Source organism: Xyrauchen texanus, chromosome 1 (genome assembly GCF_025860055.1).
Source record: "Xyrauchen texanus isolate HMW12.3.18 chromosome 1, RBS_HiC_50CHRs, whole genome shotgun sequence".
Lineage (NCBI taxonomy): Eukaryota > Metazoa > Chordata > Actinopteri > Cypriniformes > Catostomidae > Xyrauchen > Xyrauchen texanus.
The window spans coordinates 36,757,457-36,776,931 of record NC_068276.1 but is presented as its reverse complement, the minus strand read 5'-3'; the positions used below and the strand labels follow the sequence as shown (position 1 = coordinate 36,776,931).

Sequence of the window (19,475 nt, the reverse complement as noted above, 5' to 3'; positions counted from 1 at the left end):
CCTGTTCCCATGTCTATCTGTCAGTGGATTACCAGCTTTCTGACGGACAGGCAGCAGCTTGTGAGGCAGGGAAAATTCACTTCCACCACCTGTACCATCAGCACTGGTGCCCCCCCAGGGATGTGTGCTCTCCCCACTACTCTTCTCCCTCTACACCAATGACTGCACCACCAAGGACCCCTCTGTCAAGCTTCTGAAGTTTGCAGATGACACCACTGTCATCGGCCTCATCCGAGATGACGATGAGTCTGTATATATAAAGGAGGTTGAACGGATGGCTGTCTGGTGCAGTCAAAACAACCTGGAGCTGAACACGCTCAAAATGGTGGAGATGATTGTGGACTTTAGGAGGAACACCCCAACATTGTCCCCACTCACCATTCTAATCAGCACTGTGGTAGCAGTGGAGTCATTCAGGTTCCTGGGCACTACCATCTCACAGGACCTGAAGTGGGAGACACACATTGACTCCATTGTGAAAAAGGCCCAGCAGAGGTTGTACTTTCTCCACCAGCTGAGGAAGTTAAACCTGCCACAGGCGCTGCTGATACAGTTCTACACAGCAGTCATTGAGTCTGTCCTCTGCACTTCAATAACTGTCTGGTTTGGTGCAGCTACGAAATCAGACATCAGAAGACTACAAAGGACAGCTCGGACTGCTGAGAGGATTATTGGTTGCCCCCTGCCCCACCTTCAAGAACTATACACTTCCAGAGTGAGGAAAAAGGCTGGTAAAATCACTCTGGACCCCACTCACCCTGCCCACTACCTTTTTGAACTGTTGCCTTCTGGACGACGCTTCAGAGCTCTGAGCACCAGAACCATCAGGCACAGGAACAGTTTTTTCCCTCAGGCTATTCATCTCATGAACAGTTAAATTGCCCCATTGAGCAATAATTATGTGCAATACACAGTTTAAGTCTATTTATATTATCCAACATATCCACTTCTGCCATTACATACATTGCACTGTACATAATATACTGTATTTTTGTTCTTTATGTAATGGATTTGTAATAGATTTGCACTACATGTGTGTATGTGGGTATGTATGAAGGTGAGTGTATGTACGAATGTTTATAATTATTTATTTTATTATTTTTTTTTATTATCAATTTGCCGCTGTTTTTGGTATTGTTTGTATTGTTGTACACTGGAAGCTCCTGTCACCAAGACAAATTCCTTGTATGTGTAAGCATACATGGCAATAAAGATGATTCTGATTTTGATTAATAAAAAAAGAAAAGTTTGTATAAGGGAGTTTGTACAAAGTTTGTGGTCAGACTTTCACTCTGGGAAGATGTCACAAGGGCTAAATCTCATTACTGATGAGACTTAATTACAGATTTATTTATTTTATGTGTAGCAGAGGTTTTATATGTTGATGTGTAACACGTAATTTAAAACTCTTAAATTTGAATCTTTTTTTGTGAATTCTACCCTCCAAAGTAAATGTTCCCTCTCATGATATTTTTGTTATAGCTCTTTGTGTAAACAAGTGAAAATAATCAAACCACGCTGGCATACACTCAGGCAATCAGGCAAGTTTCAACTAGATTATTTAGGAAGATTTTTATCGTAAGGTCTACATATGGTCTTAGAACAAATGTATTTGTCATAATAAACTGGTCAAGGCATGTTGCCACTGTCTTGAATGTGATAAATGTATAAAATATCGTAATTACAATAATTTTTTGGCCAAAACTATGTTTTGATATTTGTATATGTTGCTTTTTTCACTTTTGTTGTTTCATGAATATTTTAGTGCCCCATAATTGTTTAGCTAAAAAGCCTATAATAGACTGTTTAAAGCAGGGGTAGATTTAATTTTAGTGAGGTTGACGTGGGGGAGTTTGCCTTGCCCAATGTTCACATGAAACATAAGCCACTGGATTGATTGCAGGTTCCATTGCGACAGCATACCCCATATATTGTGACAAAGTTGTCACAAAAGGTTTGTTCAGTGAACTGTATTTTTTTCCCCCTGGTAAGAACGAAAATATGTGAAAATGTTCTACAGCTTTTTTTTTTGTAACCAAGAATTTTATTTATGTGGCATTGCAGAAATTCACCTTCAAAAATAAACATACCTTTAGAAATATCCACTGGAGTAAAATGCATGTCAACTAGCCCCAGTCTTATCTTATACTGAACAATATATGATATACTTAATTCATATGTCTAATTCTCTGTGTGTACATTAATGAGCACACAGTATTCATTAGCTTGTGAGTCTCATGCAGAATAAAATTCTCTTTAACTCTCTTTCAGAGCCTATGCCAGTTAGTAATTTAACTGCCTCTCTGGTTGGCACCACTGAGATACTTCTATCATGGTGTCGTCCGAGTAACTACAAAGCTGCGTATATGTACGAATACGTGAGTGTGAATGGGACTCAATGGATTCAGAGTAGAAATGAGACTGCAAAGGTCCCTGACCTGATACCTGGGAACAACTACACTTTTACTGTGCAAACTGTAGCAAACGGCCTTAGCTCTGAACCAGTATCCATCTCTGTGTTTACAGGTATTACATTTCACACATAACTTACACATTGCTGTTCCTTTATACTGCACATAATAAGGGTTTTTCTAAATAACGTTTATGGCATAACCATTCGACTATCAGCAATCCTGTAACCGGGAACACAATGGTCTTTGCATTTCTGACAAAATTTGTGAAAAACTGCATATTTTCCACATTGAATTGTCAAGTGGGTTGACTGAATGACTAGTCTACTAGTCAGTCTTAAAAACGCCCTGTGTAATTAGGTTTTTTTTGTTTTTGTTTCACCCGATCCTGATCGGAAGTGTTTCTTAGGGTTGTTTACATAAGATGCGTTATTGAGCTTAGAAACAGACAGATGGAACAGAATGCAGAGTGGTGGACTATAAACAGACTCTTTACACATGTTTTGCTGTGCAAACTATCTAAAAGCTAAAGTGTCACAGAAAAAATATTAAAACTAAAAAACATCTATATGTGTGTATATATATATATATATATATATATATATATATGTAAAAAAGTATTAATGGACTAGTTCATTTTTGGACGACTTGTTGACCACCATGAACTATTGAACTAACATCATCTAAATTTGTCTATGTCATGTTCTCTAGTCAGGCCATGCTTGGGAAGGTAAAGGATATGGCACACAAGTGTACAGGATACTGTCTATACCATTGTGATGTTGAACAGTAACCCTCTTTCTCCTCCACTCCAATTCCATGTTTTCAGGGCTTGATAAAGCATCATCTATTTCTGCAGTAGGAAATACCACGAGTATGAGAGTGGAGTGGAGACCGCCTGCTGGAAATGTGGGTCTCTATAGTGTCAAAATCCTTCTGAACGGAACCGTTGTAAAAACAGAGAACCGAACAAATGAAACATCTGTGGTCTTCTCAGACCTGCTGCCTGGAACTTCTTACTCGATCATTGTTACCAGCATCAGTGGACCCATAAAGCAGGACAGCGACAATGTGATGAATGCTACCTGTAAGATTCTTCACACACCCTGACACAATGTCTCATGTACATGTAATTAGAAGCACTAAATACATACAACACACTTGTTTATTTGCAGTGACATTTGTAAGTGGAAAAGGAAGAAAGACATTCATTTGCAGACATACATTTGCATTTTGTAATTTTGCAAATTATCACATGGAAGTGATACTAAAGTGTAAAGTCTATCCTTTCCAAGAAGAGACAGTGTCTTAAACCGTTTACACCAAAAGTTTTAGGCCTCACAGGAAAAACATTATTTAGACCTATGCATCTGGGTAGAACGCCTGTTTTTGCTTGTACTGTAAAACAAATATAAAGCATTTGAATAATTTTAAGTAAACATACTTTACATAATACAAGAAAAGAACAATTGAACAAATTAATTTAATGTAAACTAATCTTTGATGTGGACTTCTCCCTTTTTCCTACTGTTCCTTGGCCAAGTGGTACCACACACATCAATAATGTTGATGTCAGGGCTTTGTAATTTTATGTAGATGTAATCAGGGTTTTTCCTGGCTCAAAATGAGGCAGAGGTGGTACCATCCTGATCATGTGCACACATACACTTGTCCCATGCCTTCCACCGGTTGAAGCAAACAATTACAAGCAACATATTTTATGTGCTTAATAATTAGATGATTGAAGAAAATAACAATTAACAACTCATAGCATATTTAATTAAAAAGCTAACCTGATCAACATTAAATTAATTAAATGCAACATAACAGCTAATGTTTTAATTTATAGCTAACAAACAGCAAAATGTATTATCCTCTTAAACCGATAATAGATCATCTCTGATCTCAGGTATGTGGGTGGGTATGGTGGGAAGGAATGATGTGTAAAGACTAGGGCTGTCGATTTAACACGTTAATTCATTGCGATTAATTTGACCAAAAAAACGCGTAAAAAAAATTACCGCCATTAATCGCAATGCCCCCGGACCATAATATGGAAGATTCCTGAGAAATGCAAGCTTGTAGTATCACCTGTTTACTCCAGAGGGCAGTAAGTGAAACTTCAGCTGCGTGGCAATGCGCAGTTTATACAGTGAAGAAAAACACTTTTGAGCAGCAGAACAACACAAACATGTGTTACGTTCTTGCGTTCAAAACACTTGATGGAGCACAAATTCAAACTAAGGGATCTCAAGATGTGTTCCAAGTATTAAACTATATTTAACTTGACACAGTGACCTAAACATTTTATGTTTATGATGCAGCGCATCCAAGATGCTACACAAGCATATCTGGCGCAGCTGTTCATTAACGGGTCCTTAAACAAGGCCTCATAATAAATCTCGAACTGATTGACAAATTCACTTGTGAAATGGATTGCTGTGAACTGTATGCCAATGATTGGCTTATGATCAAAAATATGGTAGTAAACAATACATTGTATTCTAAAGCCGCTTTTTGTATTGTCTTATCAATGATGAACTCTTCTGCCACAAGAATGTAATACATTTTAATTATCTGAATATTTTATATATATAATATATATATAATTACATATTTAAAGATAACTATGTATCATTATATATTTAATTATTGTTATATGAGGGTCTTAGCAAATATTTGTATATGCGATTAATCGGGATTAATTAACTGGACACCATGTAATTAATTCGATTTAAAAATGTTAATCTATTGACAGCCCTAGTAAAGACCAATCAGCCACTGTTTTACAGCTTGGATTGGACTGATTGCTTAGATTGACAGGTCTTGTTTTACCATGCGCACAACTGAAACAGTGCTGGATCTTATTACTTGTTACTTATTCTTTGTAATTATGTTTTTGGTTTATTGTGGTATTTACAAATGGAAGTAGTTCTAAGTTTCAATAAAATGCTCGGATCACTGTTTGGAGAGGTTTTTGGACTTTCGATAAAAAAGGCTACCTTGGTTCCAAATGCCATAACTTGCTTTGAGATAAAAAAATAAAAAAAATCCCAGATACTGTTGACATGATTGTAGTCATCATGTCAAGCATGAATAATTAACAAAATGAATAAATAAACTGCATCACTTTCTCAGCAGTTTTGTAACATAAGAGCCACCAAACATGATATGTACATTAGAATTTTTGAGTAAATCAAGTTTATGCATGGTTAGTCATTTTTAAGTCACTGAAATAAGGCCATGAAATGCATAATAGATTTTGCAGACTCCAGTTTTCGCTCGCAAAATTAACTTTTGTGGGACACTTTTTGTGTTAGGCCGTATCGGATCACGCTCTTCTTCTGAGATAAATTCACAGCATGTCTTCTTCCAAAAATGATAATGAGCTCAAATGGGAAAGACTGTACATCTCGTTGGTTTCATATAGATTACACAATCAGAGAATATTTGATTTCAATTTAAATTGGTTCATTTAAAAGTAGACAGTTCAAGCTTTTTATAGACATATTTGTCATGTCTGCGAGGCAAGAGGTTTATGGAGACCGAGACACAGAACGCACATCCTGTATGATTTCTTTATTTTACAAAACCAGAAAGTTTTGCTGTAATTGTGAGTGTACACAAATAAAAGTGATACCTTTATAGTTTCGAATGATATCTTACACTTATCTGTATGACCAAAAATGACAGAGAATTTCTTTCTGCTGTTTGTCAGGGAAAAATTAAGAAATTACTTGCAAAAAGGGCACTTATCTTGTGAAAGAGACCGGGGTCACTTGGGGTCTGTTGGTGCACGTTACTGCCTGCCCGAGTGTCATCGACAGTCGGAGGCAGCACAAAATTTGATGGAGGCGGCTGCCTCATAATTCTCTATGCAGGAAAAACTCTGGATGTAATTCTCGAACATCATGAAAATCCAGCGTTTTCTTCTATCCTAGGCAGGACTTCCTATCTACAGTACTGTGCAAAAGTTTTTGGCACTTGTGAAAAATGTTGCAAAGTGAGGATGCAAAAATAATAACACTTAAAATAATACACTTTGTTTGACACTTAATGTCATACGAAGTCCAGTAAACCTAAAAAAAAGCTAAATCAATATTCGATTTGACCACCTTTGCCTTTAAAACAGCACCAATTATCCTATGTACTGCCGGTCAATTTTTGATTCATGAAGGTTGGGTCATGACCGAAAGAACTAGGTCGCGAGTACAAGCGGCCGAAATGGGCTTCCTCAGAAGGGTGGCGGGCTTCTCCCTTAGAGATAGGGTGAGGAGCTCAGTCATCTATGAGGAGCTCGGAGTAGAGCCGCTGCTCCTTTGCGTTGAAAGGAGTCAGTTGAGGTGGTTTGGGCATCTGGTAAGGATGCCCCTGGCCGCCTCCCTAGGGAGGTGTTTCAGGCACGTCCAGCTGGGAGGAGGCCTCGGGGAAGACCCAGGACTAGGTGGAGAGATTACATCTCCACACTGGCCTGGGAACGCCTCAGGGTCCCCCAGTCAGAGCTGGTTAATGTGGCTCGGGATAGGGAAGTTTGGGGCCCCCTGCTGGAGCAGCTGCCTCCGCGACCCGACTTCGGATAAGCGGTTGAAGATGGTTGGATGGATGGATGGATGGATGGGTATGTAACCTTAGACTGACACGATGTTCAGTGGGGGGCTTTGTGGGGACCATGACATCTGTTGCAGGGCTCCCTGTTCTTCTTATCTAATCTTTTCTATCTGCAAAAGTAATGTTTGGGAGTCAAAAATTCATATTTCCTATCGACACACTAAAATTGAAGATATAAATAACCATCTTAAGACAAATGCTTTTGTTAAACATTTTATGTGCCTAAGACTTTTGCACATTACAGTACATCCATTGACCGTTGGCTGCAGTTGAGCGTTATCATTTTTCCCATTAATTTTAATAGTGGCCCATCTCTGCTAAAGAGTCTCTGGTGCAACTTCAAAGTATAAGTATAAGAGTAAATGTCTTGTTCAGTATGCACTGTATGTACAATTGGTTTGATTCAGTATTTTTGGAGAAAATACGATTGCTAACGTGGACATGCCATCTATGGTTGCTGGACTACTGTGTGTACTGTTATGTCCTTCTTTCTAATATACATATTAACAATTTCTTCATATGCATATAAATTACTAAAATTTGAGGACTAAACTAAAATAAGAAGAAACTGCTTTCTACCATTTTAAAATACAATAGTATTTTTTTTAGATTCTTTTTAAGTTTTGTGTGAAATAGAGGAAGTATAGTGCTAGATAAGAGTTTAGATTTTTTTTTCTTTGCAATTTTATGTTTATGTTATTTATTATATTAAATCGTGTTATAAATCGACATTGTATCAGCCACACTGTTCTGGATATTGGCATCGGCTATTAAAAAAAAACCATATCGGTCGACCTCTATTAGAGGGCAGCAGCTTTCTAAACTATTTGCCTTTTGAGCTTTTTGGTTGGACACCTTAGTCATTAAGATTTATTGTTAATTGTTGATATGTTTTTAAACATATAGACATAAACATAAGACAAAAAAGAATGTAAAATGGCTAATTTTATATATAATATTTTTGGTTATATGGCCTTGTGGTGCTGTAGGCCTAGTACTGCATGTGTGTGATATCTGTGTTATATTGATGTTGTTCCAGTGCCGACTCCTCCTGGTAATTTGTCGGTGACAGCGCAGAGCACAAATTCTTTGAATATCAGCTGGGCTCGACCAGTCAACATGGGCTCATTGCCACTCTACTACCTCCTGCAGTACAACAACAGCACTCTCATATCAAACTCAATCAACTGTAGTCAAAACTACAGGATTTTGCCCAGCCTCAGTGCAGGTGTCCAGTACAACATCACTGTGAAGACTGTTGGTGCACTGGGATATTTAAGCTCTCCTAAGTATATCGCTGCATGTACAAGTAAGCAACAAGTACTTAGTAGTTATTTACATTTACACATGATTTGAGAGGAAAAACATTAAGTAGAATATGGCAAAACTTTCATTTTAATTACTATATCGTTTGGATAGTCTTATTATTCTTTTTTTTTTTTTAGCTACAAGAGGACAGTTAAGCTCTTGAATTTGTTGTATTGCATGTTAAATCTTACATTCTAAAGAGTTAGACCCATTTTAATTCCACACTACATACAGCACACATATGTACAATTACAATTGTCCATGGGCAAATCAGTTAATAAACCACACTTTAAAGGGATATTTCACCCAGAAACGAAATTTTGTGGATCATTTACTCACTCTCATGCCATCGCAGATTTATATGACTTTCTACTGCAGAACACAAATTAAGATTTTTAGAAGAATATTTCAGCTCTGTAGGTCCATATAATGCAAGTAATTGGTGGACACAACTTTGAAGGTCCAGAAAGTCTACACTTTTCGCTTGAATGTGGAAGTGACTTTTACTTTAACATTCAGCCACCTACTGCTTGGGGCTGGTCAAAAGTGGTGATTTATAGTAAAAAGGACAACAATATTTATCTATTTCTCACCCACACCATCATATAATTTCTGAAGATATTCATTTATCCACTGGAGTTGTACGGATTACTTTGGTGCTGCATTTATGCACTTTTTAGTGCTTCAGAGTTTAGATTTTCTTCTAAAAATCTTTGTGTTCTGCAGAAGAAAGAAAGTCATACACTTCTTGGATGGCATGATGGTGAATAAATTAGAATTTTCATTTTTTGGTGAACTATTCCTTTAAAGCAGCATAAAATCTATTCTGCACTTGGTTCATGCATGCACTCTGCATTGGTACACCATAATAAATAAAAAGAAAATGATCCTGAATAAGGTGACTTTTTTTAATCAACCCTAATCTCAAACACTCATACCTGTACTGAAAAGTTGATGGTAAATGCAATATGGCCTGTATCTCAACTTACCTACAGAAAACTGCTGAAGATGATTTGTGTATTTTTATTTGAACAATCTTTCAGATCCTACTGCAGTAAGTGATGTGATAGTGAATGGATCCACAGAGAACAGTATATTTCTGAGCTGGCAGCAGTGGGATGTTCAGCAGTATGGTTACTCTTACCTGCTCATTTTCACACACTCCAATGGCACAATTGAACAGAAGACTGCAAATACCACCGTAGCACAGCTGCTGTCACTGCAGTCAGCTAGGCGATATAATATCAGCATCATCACGCAGGCGGCATGTGGCACCAAATCTAGTCCCCATATTATGACAGCCACCAGCAGTACGTAACCACGCTGCCTGTGACAACATACTACTTCATCCATCCATTTCACTGCCCAATATTTGCTACACTATGCTATTCAAGTAGTCATAAACGAATATTGGGCAATCCAGTATTTGGCCAATTTTTTACTATTCACCAGAAGTGGTTATTCCACCTAGTTTTAGTTTTAGTCTTGTTAATGTACAGTTTAGTGCACATTTTCTGTTTTCAATTATTTTTTGATGTTATGTTATCTTTTGAATTCTTTTGGACTTTTTATTAGTAAATATTGTGTATAGTAAGTATTAATTTGTATTCAGCAATTATGCATACATCTTACTACTGTTATTACATTGTTTTATAGGTGTTGGCATCTGCCATTTAAAAAAAAAAAACATATCGGTCTGCTACAAATTACATGCAGCTCATCACATCTGCAATGCATTCAGTATCATGTTTGTGTTGCAGAGCCGTTTCCGGTTTCCAAAGTGTGTTTTGATTATCTGAATGTTTCTACTGTGAGGCTGAACTGGGTCCGTCCTAATGAGTACCACAGTGGGTTTTCATACAGAATATTGGTATCCAACTGCACAGACAACATTACATATCTGTCTACGTCCTCTGAAAACATCACAGTAGCAGACCTGGAGCCTGGGACCTTGTGTCACTTCAGTGTGTATAGTGTAGCCTATGGCAGTTTGGGAGAACCAGTGAACATCTCTGTACTCACAAGTATGTATCATGCTGATTTCCATACACACTCCTTATGGGTCTTTACTGTTCTTGAAAGGACACTTGACTCTCTCTCTCTCTTTCTCCAAAGAGCCCTCTATAGTGGTTCCAAGACTAGATAATCAAGGATCTAATAACTCACTCCTGGTGACGTGGGATCACCCTGTTGGTGGGCTGGACATGTACATTCTAAACATCAGCAGTGCAGGATGGAGCAACTCTACCAAACTCAACATCACTGAACACAGTCATACCTTCACTCACCTAAAAGCAGCAACCATCTTCACAGTGTCACTCATCACTGTCAAAGGAACATTCCAGGAAACATCAAGTTCAGTTGACATGGCAACTTGTGAGTATTCATCTCCAAAATGTATCATGTAGGGCTGTAAAATCATGCATAGACTTTTTAAAACAAGCACACAGCAGACAAATGTGTTTATAAATAGTGATTGTGTGTGTTTCAGATCCAAACAAACCAGGAGAGATTTCGGAGTTGTCCAAGAGCACTCATTCAGTGTTGTTGGAATGGGAAAAAGCTCAGGACATGACAGTTGGAAGCTTCAACTACAGCTTGAACTGCTCGCTTGGCTCTAACAAAAATCAGTTTCTCACTCCTAATAACTCTTACCTTTTGGACAGCTTGCGATCTGGAAAGTCCTATAATATTTCTGTAGCTACTGTCGGGCCAATGGGTTTCCAGAGTGGATCAGTGTCCAAATACCCTGTAACCACCAGTAAGTTTAGCAGTTTTTAGACCTTATTCACACTAGCATCATCTTTGATTTTTAATGGGAATGTCAATGACATAAAGCTGTATAAAGCACCTAGATCATATCTGATTTTCCACAACTCATGTTTTCTGGAGTTGTTTGTATACTGTGAAATATGTTAATAATTAGTTTAAGAATCTTGGCCGTGTTCGACCACCAAAATAATGTTAGGAAATACAGTATATGCAAATTAGCAGATTAGAAATCTGACAAAAATTTTCCACCATTAAATTGGTCAATATGACAGGTTCGTTGTATCTGCTCACAATATACAGGTGAAACTCGAAAAATTAGAATATCGTGCAAAAGTTCATTAATTTCAGTAATTCAACTTAAAAGGTGAAACTAATATATTATATAGACTCTTTACAAGCAAAGTAAGATATTTCAAGCCTTTATTTGATATAATTTTTATGATTATGGCTTACAGCTTATGAAAACCCCAAATTCAGGATCTCAGAAAATTAGAATATTGTGAAAAGGTTCAGTATTGTAGGCTCAAAGTGTCACACTCTAATCAGCTAAACACCTGCAAAGGGTTCCTGAGCCTTTAAATGGTCTCTCAGTCTGGTTCAGTTGAATTCACAATCATGGGGAAGACTGCTGACCTGACAGTTGTGCAGAAAACCATCATTGACTCCCTCCACAAGGAGGGAAAGCCTCAAAAGGTAATTGCAAAAGAAGTTGGATGTTCTCAAAGTGCTGTATCAAAGCACATTAATAGAAAGTTAAGTGGAAGGGAAAAGTGTGGAAGAAAAAGGTGCACAAGCAGCAGGGATGACCGTAGCCTGGAGAGGATTGTCAGGAAAAGGCCATTCAAATGTGTGGGGAGCTTCACAAGGAGTGGACTGAGGCTTCAAATGTCGTATTCCTCTTGTCAAGCCGCTCCTGAACAACAAACAACGTCAGAAGCGTCTTACCTGGGCTAAAGAAAAAAGAACTGGTCTGTTGCTCAGTGGTCCAAAGTCCTCTTTTCTGATGAGAGCAAATTTTGCATCTCATTTGGAAACCAAGGTCCCAGAGTCTGGAGGAAGAATGGAGAGGCACACAATCCAAGATGCTTGAAGTCCAGTGTGAAGTTTCCACAGTCTGTGTTGGTTTGGGGAGCCATGTCATCGGCTGGTGTTGGTCCACTGTGCTTTATTAAGTCCAGAGTCAACGCAGCCGTCTACCGGACATTTTAGAGCACTTCATGCTTCCTTCAGCAGACAAGCTTTATGGAGATGCTGACTTCATTTTCCAGCAGGACTTGGCACCTGCCCACACTGCCAAAAGTACCAAAACCTGGTTCAATGACCATGGTATTACTGTGCTTGATTGGCCAGCAAACTCGCCTGACCTGAACCCCATAGAGAATCTATGGGGCATTGCCAAGAGATAGATGAGAGACATGAGACCAAACAATGCAGAAGAGCTGAAGGCCGCTATTGAAGCATCTTGGTCTTCCATAACACCTCAGCAGTGCCACAGGCTGATAGCATCCATGCCACGCCGCATTGAGGCAGTAATTAATGCAAAAGGGGCCCAAACCAAGTACTGAGTACATATGCATGATTATACTTTTGTAGCGAATCAGCTCTATGAAATATTAATAATCAATCATAACTTGTTATAATCGATTATGAATACTTGGATCAGTTAATCGGGTTAACTTGATGTAGCTACATTAACATTACAACCAAATACTTGGTTCATCCCGTGAACACTCAATATTGGTTATTAATTAATTAATTAATAGAAATGTACATTTCCGGGGCAAGGGAAATGTCTTTCTTACTAAGTATTAAGAGCAAGTAGTCAAAATCTATGATTAGTGACTTTAGATATGAGCTTGAGACACAGACAACTTTACATGTGACATGAACAAGACTTTATTAACTAGACTAAACATTTAAACTACTCTAACATACATATACATACATTCATACAGTTTACCAAGGGAAAGAGGGCTGAAGCAGATTACAGGAAGGCAATAAGTTATAGCATTGTTTGAAGTTCAGCAGATCAACAGCCTGAGCAAACCATCATATTAGTTCTGACACGCCCTTTTTAGAAAGGGGTTAAGGATACTTAACGTATCAAATAATGAGACTAAGTTTGATACTTGCATGTCCCATTTGAATTAAACTGTCCTGATGCAATTTGTTGATGGCTTGAGTTGATCTTTGATGATGTTGTCTTGATGAGAGAGAGAACCAGTGGGAGTCAGAGACAAGGCCGTAGCCTGGCGCACGCTTGGGAGTCCTTGGGGCCTTCTAGTTCAGCATCATCTTCATGAGGACTTCTCAGGAAGGACCAAGAGAGTAAGAGAGCACAAGGCTCAGAGGACCAGAAAGCAAGAGGACAGGAAGCAAGAGAGGCTAAGAGATAAGAGAGGAGAGAGGGCTAAGAGAGGGCTAAGAGACGAAGAGATAAGAGAGCGAGAAATAAGAGCTAAGAGCATTTATAACCTTAGAAAACATGTCCCACCTCTCATTGGCTCGACCAATGAGAAGGGTTTGGGTTCCAGGCGGGAATTTGGTTTATTGCTCTTTGTTCTCACATTTCTCATTGCATGAGCAAGAAAGAAACTAGGAAATATCCCCTTTCTTTGGGCAGGAGAATGATTCCTTTGTTCCGTCACGGCTCATTTGCACGTTTCTTATGACCAGGTCTGGCTTTGGTTTGAATAACTCAAAAGATGGTAATACCTAGCAGAACACCATTCTAAGGTAATCTTATATTTATATTCAACTAGGACAAATCGTAAGGTTTAATTTGATACCAAGAAACGTGTGTTTAGTACACTTAAAAAGGGAATATACACTGAGGCTATTAAATATGAGGCCTCAGAGTTTAAAACACACAACGAAACAGTTCTAACGTGTTTGATATACCTCAGAAATACACAACATACAGGGATTACACGTATTCCATTAGCAATATGCAGTTCTGTGTTTAACTGAAAAACACACACACACACACATTGTTACGTTCAAAGTTTCCCCCTTCCTGTCCACACGATAAGCACGTGGTGAGCATGCGGATGTCACATGCGGTTCTCTGTCAATAGTTCATTGTCTCTTTGTCAATACATTTATTGTGCTTGTGGAGACTGGTTGGCGCTATTTCAGTAATTAGGGGAGTTTTTAACAGTAAGTTCTTGTTTGTTCGTGAATCTGTTAAGGCCACTGATCCTCCGCCATACCTTACACTTTTCAGAGGGCCGACATTTCTGTATTTAAAATCCTTTTTTTTTTTTATTGATTTCATGTAATATTCTAATTTTCTGAGATTCTGAATTTGGGGTTTTCATAAGCTGTAAGCCATAATCATCAAAATGATATCAAATAAATGCTTGAAATATTTTACTTTGCTTGTAATGAGTCTATATAATATATTAGTTTCACCTTTTAAGTTGAATTACTGAAATTAATGAACTTTTGCACGATATTCTAATTTTTCGAGTTTCACCTGTATATTCAAGGAATTTAGCTCAAAAGGGGAATTAACGATTGATTTGTGGAATATTAAAATAATTAATGTTTATGTCCGATCAAAGTCTTCAGCCAGTGACAAATCCAGGTTTTACACAATAAGTAAAATAGTGCACTGGTCATGTCCATTCTTGAACCTCTACTTGCACCAGAGTCTGCAGTATTTGAAGTATCATTCATCAAAAGTCCAAATTAAGATCAACAGACTATTTTGATGGCTATTGAACACCTTTCTAAAGTCCTCAAACTTCTCCCTCCCACATCTGTTTTCAGAGCCTGACCCTGTTCAAAACCTGCATGTTGTTTTCACTACAACAAATGTCATCCATGTAGAGTGGGTGGGAGTGGAAGGGGTCCCACAATATGTAGTGAGTGTGTACAGTGCAATGAGAGAACTTCAGAGGAAGAAAACCAGTTCATATAACTGCACTGTGCATGATCTGATGCCTTCAACACAGTATAACATAAGTGTGCAGAGCATCACATCTGACAGCACAGAGGGAGCTGCTGTATGGCTGCAAAATTGCACAGGTTAGTACAACACACACGTCCTAATACAAACACATACAGTAAGTACACATGTGAAAAATTATATTTGATACAAAATATATAGTCATAAAGCAGTAGTAACACTGTGTGATAGGGATGGTAAGACTCACGATTCACATTGGTGGATCGGCATAAAATTAAATGGTGTTATGCATCGATTTAATAAAGTGTGCATCAGGTACAAGTTGGCATTTGTATATGCATTGTTTGTAACGTCCGTCAGAGGGTTCGGAGCCTGCCCAGATGAATCATGAAAAATAGAAAATGCAAGAAGGAAACCCCGAGGCAAATGAACTGGTTGTCCCACAAGTCTTTATAGATGGTTTACACGAGCACACTCTTCTCATACATGTAAAATATTGAGTATAAACAGGGAAAAATAACACTGATAAACGCTACAAATCAAAGTGGAAGTGGGGCGAAAATTTCCTCAAAATGTTGGGGGGGGGGGGACAATAAACACAACAATTCTCAAGAGCAATTTTTGAAGGGGACACCAAGGTTTTTTTTGTTGTTGCCCCATTTGCATTTGTATTATTTTATTTCTTAAACAATTATTTTAAGAATATATCATTACATCATTTACAATACACATATTTTAATGATATTTTAGGGGGGGGACCAACCAACCAACCAACCAAACCTCAGATCGCAATTTCCGCCTCTGAAAGTGAGCACATTTGCATGTGGTAACAGCAGTCAGCGGTAGAGCGGCCATCTCAAACTACATGTAAAACAAAGAATCACAATGATTCAAATTAATTTTCATACTGGTTCAATGTCTTAAACAATGTCGAAGTTAACGTTTGGATACGGTACGTATACGTACAGGAGCAGCACGCGCTATAGTGCTTTCACATATGCTGCGTTTGCAGTGCGCTACTGATCCGCAGTTTCTGTGTGCCACAAAATCAAAAATGTGTAAGGAACGTTAACTTTGACATTGTTTAAGACATTGAAACAGTATTAAAATTATCATCATCATCAACAATAATCATTGTGATTCTTTGTTTTACATGTAGTTCGAGTTGTTGTCAGAAGAAAAGCTATCGCGCTAAGAAGGAGAAGAATGAGAAGCATTTGGGTTCACTGTCTTTTTTAGGGTAAAAAAAATCATATAGGATGGCATTTTGGGACTATAATCATACTTTTTTGTTTTCTTGACCCTGTAATTTAGTAACTGTAGAACACATGAACTTTAATTATGCGTATATGATGAAATTATTACAGTTTCTTATCAATCTATGTCTATTTTAATGTGAACAATGCGCTGCCACTTTAATTCAGTGCGGTGCAGCACAGCAAAAATAGACTCGGTCCGTAAACCATCGCTGCACTGCTGTATACGCACCGCAACTGGAACGGATCGACGGACTGCATCCGCGTGCAGTGTAAAAGCTCTAACCTGTTAACATGGGTACGGAAAAAAATATGCACTGCAAACGGAGTATGTGTGAAACGGGCGTTAGAACAGCGTACACCATTGAATAAGTCATCTTAAAGGCACATCCTTTATGTGCTACTCCCCGATGGCTAACAACTCCGCTAGTTCCGATGTAATAACCAACGCGATCGCCTTTTTTTTTTTTGTAAAGATATTCAGCGTTACAGAGAACGAGGGCTTCTAATTCCTCCACGCCTGGCAAGTTACAGAACATTTCTTCATTGTTTATACCTGAGCATCCTTAAATTGTTTCACTGCTAAATGTGTAACTGGAGACAATACAGGAAAATAATGTCTGTTTTTATTTAATCTTTTATTTATTTATTTTTGCACTACAAAGACCTGTTTGTGAAAGGGCCATGCGTTAGAAGTCAGAAGGCACTTAAGTTAATTTATGTTGTAATGTGTCTATTACTGGATGTAATAGAAATAATAGTTACAATAAAATCAATAAACTTTGCATTTTTATAACATTCTCAAACATATCTACTTCAGAATTGCAAAACTGATTATCAATATTAAGCAATCAAGTCATTATCTTACAGTAATGTCATAAAATGCTAGTTTAAAAATTTCCAAGAATTCCATATTCTTACATTTAAACATGGTTTCTGCAGGTTGGAAACAAAGTTTAAAAAGTTAAAAAGTTAAGACCATAAAAAGGACTTAAACTGGAGCAACAAGTTTTAAATTCATAGGGTCATAGTATTAAATGTGCTTGAGGGATTGGTTTCTCCTTTTGTTTAAGTTGTTATAAAGTTAAGAGTAAGTTCTTGGCACGAATAGCCCCCATACCAACTTTGCGGTCTCTAGAACACATTCTATAGCACCTCCACCAGTTAAAATTCTTTCTTTTGAACCATTTGTCCTGGAGACAAAATTATTTTTGCGTGTAATTACACTCCTCCTGGTGATACAAATGGAACGCTTAAATTACTCCGCCGATTACAGTGGCTGCCATCTTAGATTATGACGTTTATCTTTATTTGTAACTTCAAATTAGCCCGATTTGCCTAAAGAATGGCTGAAAATAATCTCCAGACTGATCTGCACAGAATGAATAACACAGAATTTAGATGTATTTATTTTGTTGAAAAGTTGTTAACCCAGATTTTACAAGGTTGGCGTAAAACAGTAAACGAGGCTTTATCTTGGCAAGTGTTTGTTGTATTGAAACAAAACTTGGTGTGCTTCATCAAGAACATGATCTGCCTAATATTCAAAGTTTGATGACAGCCCTACCAATAGGTCAAGAAATGTGAAAAATTGCTATTTTAAAATTTAAATGTATTTATTTATTTAGATTTTTTTTTAAGCATTTTAAAATTAAAATCTTTTACAATTTAAAAAATTAACACATTTTATGACATATATTTCTGAGCAACAATTGTCCATCTTACCTTCCAAATTTTTTTTTTTTTGAAATGAGGTGCCCAGGGTTTGTCTTGATCCCTGACAGGCATGCCGAAATATGCCTTGTAGGCCTCACACATCTTAGCAGATGCTTCTACGGAGTAGTTTTTAATCTTGTCTTGATAAATTGGCCACAGGCGTAGCAAAATGCATCTGCCGGATGCTTGCAGCCTCTTGATGCCATCTCAGAAAAATGCAGATTTGTATCCACTTAGGCAGCTAGAACTAAACTGAACTGGTGGGCTTAAGGCCCCCGTATTTATACTACAATTTATATTAATTTCTAGAAGTTACTCCAAGTTTACTTAGCACTGAATCTATCTGGAATGTTCTGGAAAATAGATACATTTCAAAATATCACTGTAGTGGCGTCTCGTTGCTTCTAATTCTTCTGCCACCTTTTGAAGTCAGTCTAACTACAACCAGTATTTGAAACACGAGCAAACCAAACAGTCTTCTTTTTAAATGTTTATATACTAAACGTAAAATTACATAGACATGGTACGCACGGTCAAAAAACTGTGTTGCTTCCACCATCTCTAACTTCAAACTAAACTAACTACATCCCATAATTACGCTATGACGTAGTACTATCTGATTGGAAGCTCAAATAATGAAATGTTATCATACCTAAACATTACTAAATTATGCATTTTAAACCAATACATTTCCAATGAATTAGTTTCCCTTTTTTACCACTTAACTGTTTTTAAATTAAACTATTACTTCAGATGAACTAGTTCCTATTTGTCTCTTACAATCACTGTATTGGTTACAAAAGCAAAGTTTGTGGGGAATAATAGCCATTTTCTATACTTTTGAGGCATAAGCAATTAGGAAATAACTTACTACCCAGGAACAAATAAATAAATAAATAATAAGTTGTTACACCATGTTTTTATAAAGTTAAATATCTTTTAAATGCATTGTCAGATTTATAAGACATTTGGTATGCATCATTGACATCATGTCCTGAACGTACCTAAACAGTTTAAAGACAGCGCCACCTATAGTTAAAAAGATAATCCACACTTGGTTGCTGACTCCATCCTTGGCATGTCTCTTTGCCATTCGTGAGTCATGTCAACTGTGTGGTACATTGTTTACATTTCTGTAAATGTATATATTATTGGCTAATCTAGGCCAAGGGATTTAGATTGCAGAATCATAGGGAGGTTCTTATAACAAAAGAAAATCATATTTGATCCTTTTGTTGAGCTTCTCGATTTAATGACCAAAATGTAATTGAATAAAATCTTGTTTTTACATGTTTGGTGGTTATCACATATATTTTATTCCAAAGCTTAGGGTATATTTTGGGTGTTGTTTAAACACTATTCAAGTAAAAAAGCAGTGTCATAGAAGAATATAGCTGATACAATGGGTCTGATCAGAAGGAAAAAGTTATTTAGTTTAGTTACATTCTGGTGGTTAGGGGCAGAGTTATTCAAGCCTTATTGTGTTACTTT

At 37.4% G+C, this 19,475-nt stretch overlaps 1 protein-coding gene across 1 annotated transcript in view; it reads left to right on the top strand.

Moving 5' to 3' along the window:
• The window catches only part of LOC127650328 (receptor-type tyrosine-protein phosphatase eta-like), a 55,097-nt gene that overhangs the window by 19,737 nt on the left and 15,885 nt on the right, over positions 1–19,475 (top strand). The window contains exons 7-14 of the mRNA XM_052135677.1: positions 2,272–2,526; positions 3,241–3,498; positions 8,059–8,328; positions 9,371–9,637; positions 10,088–10,351; positions 10,443–10,703; positions 10,819–11,088; positions 14,874–15,131. Coding sequence (XP_051991637.1) covers positions 2,272–2,526; positions 3,241–3,498; positions 8,059–8,328; positions 9,371–9,637; positions 10,088–10,351; positions 10,443–10,703; positions 10,819–11,088; positions 14,874–15,131 — 2,103 coding nt within the window. The remainder of the gene's footprint in view (positions 1–2,271; positions 2,527–3,240; positions 3,499–8,058; positions 8,329–9,370; positions 9,638–10,087; positions 10,352–10,442; positions 10,704–10,818; positions 11,089–14,873; positions 15,132–19,475) is intronic.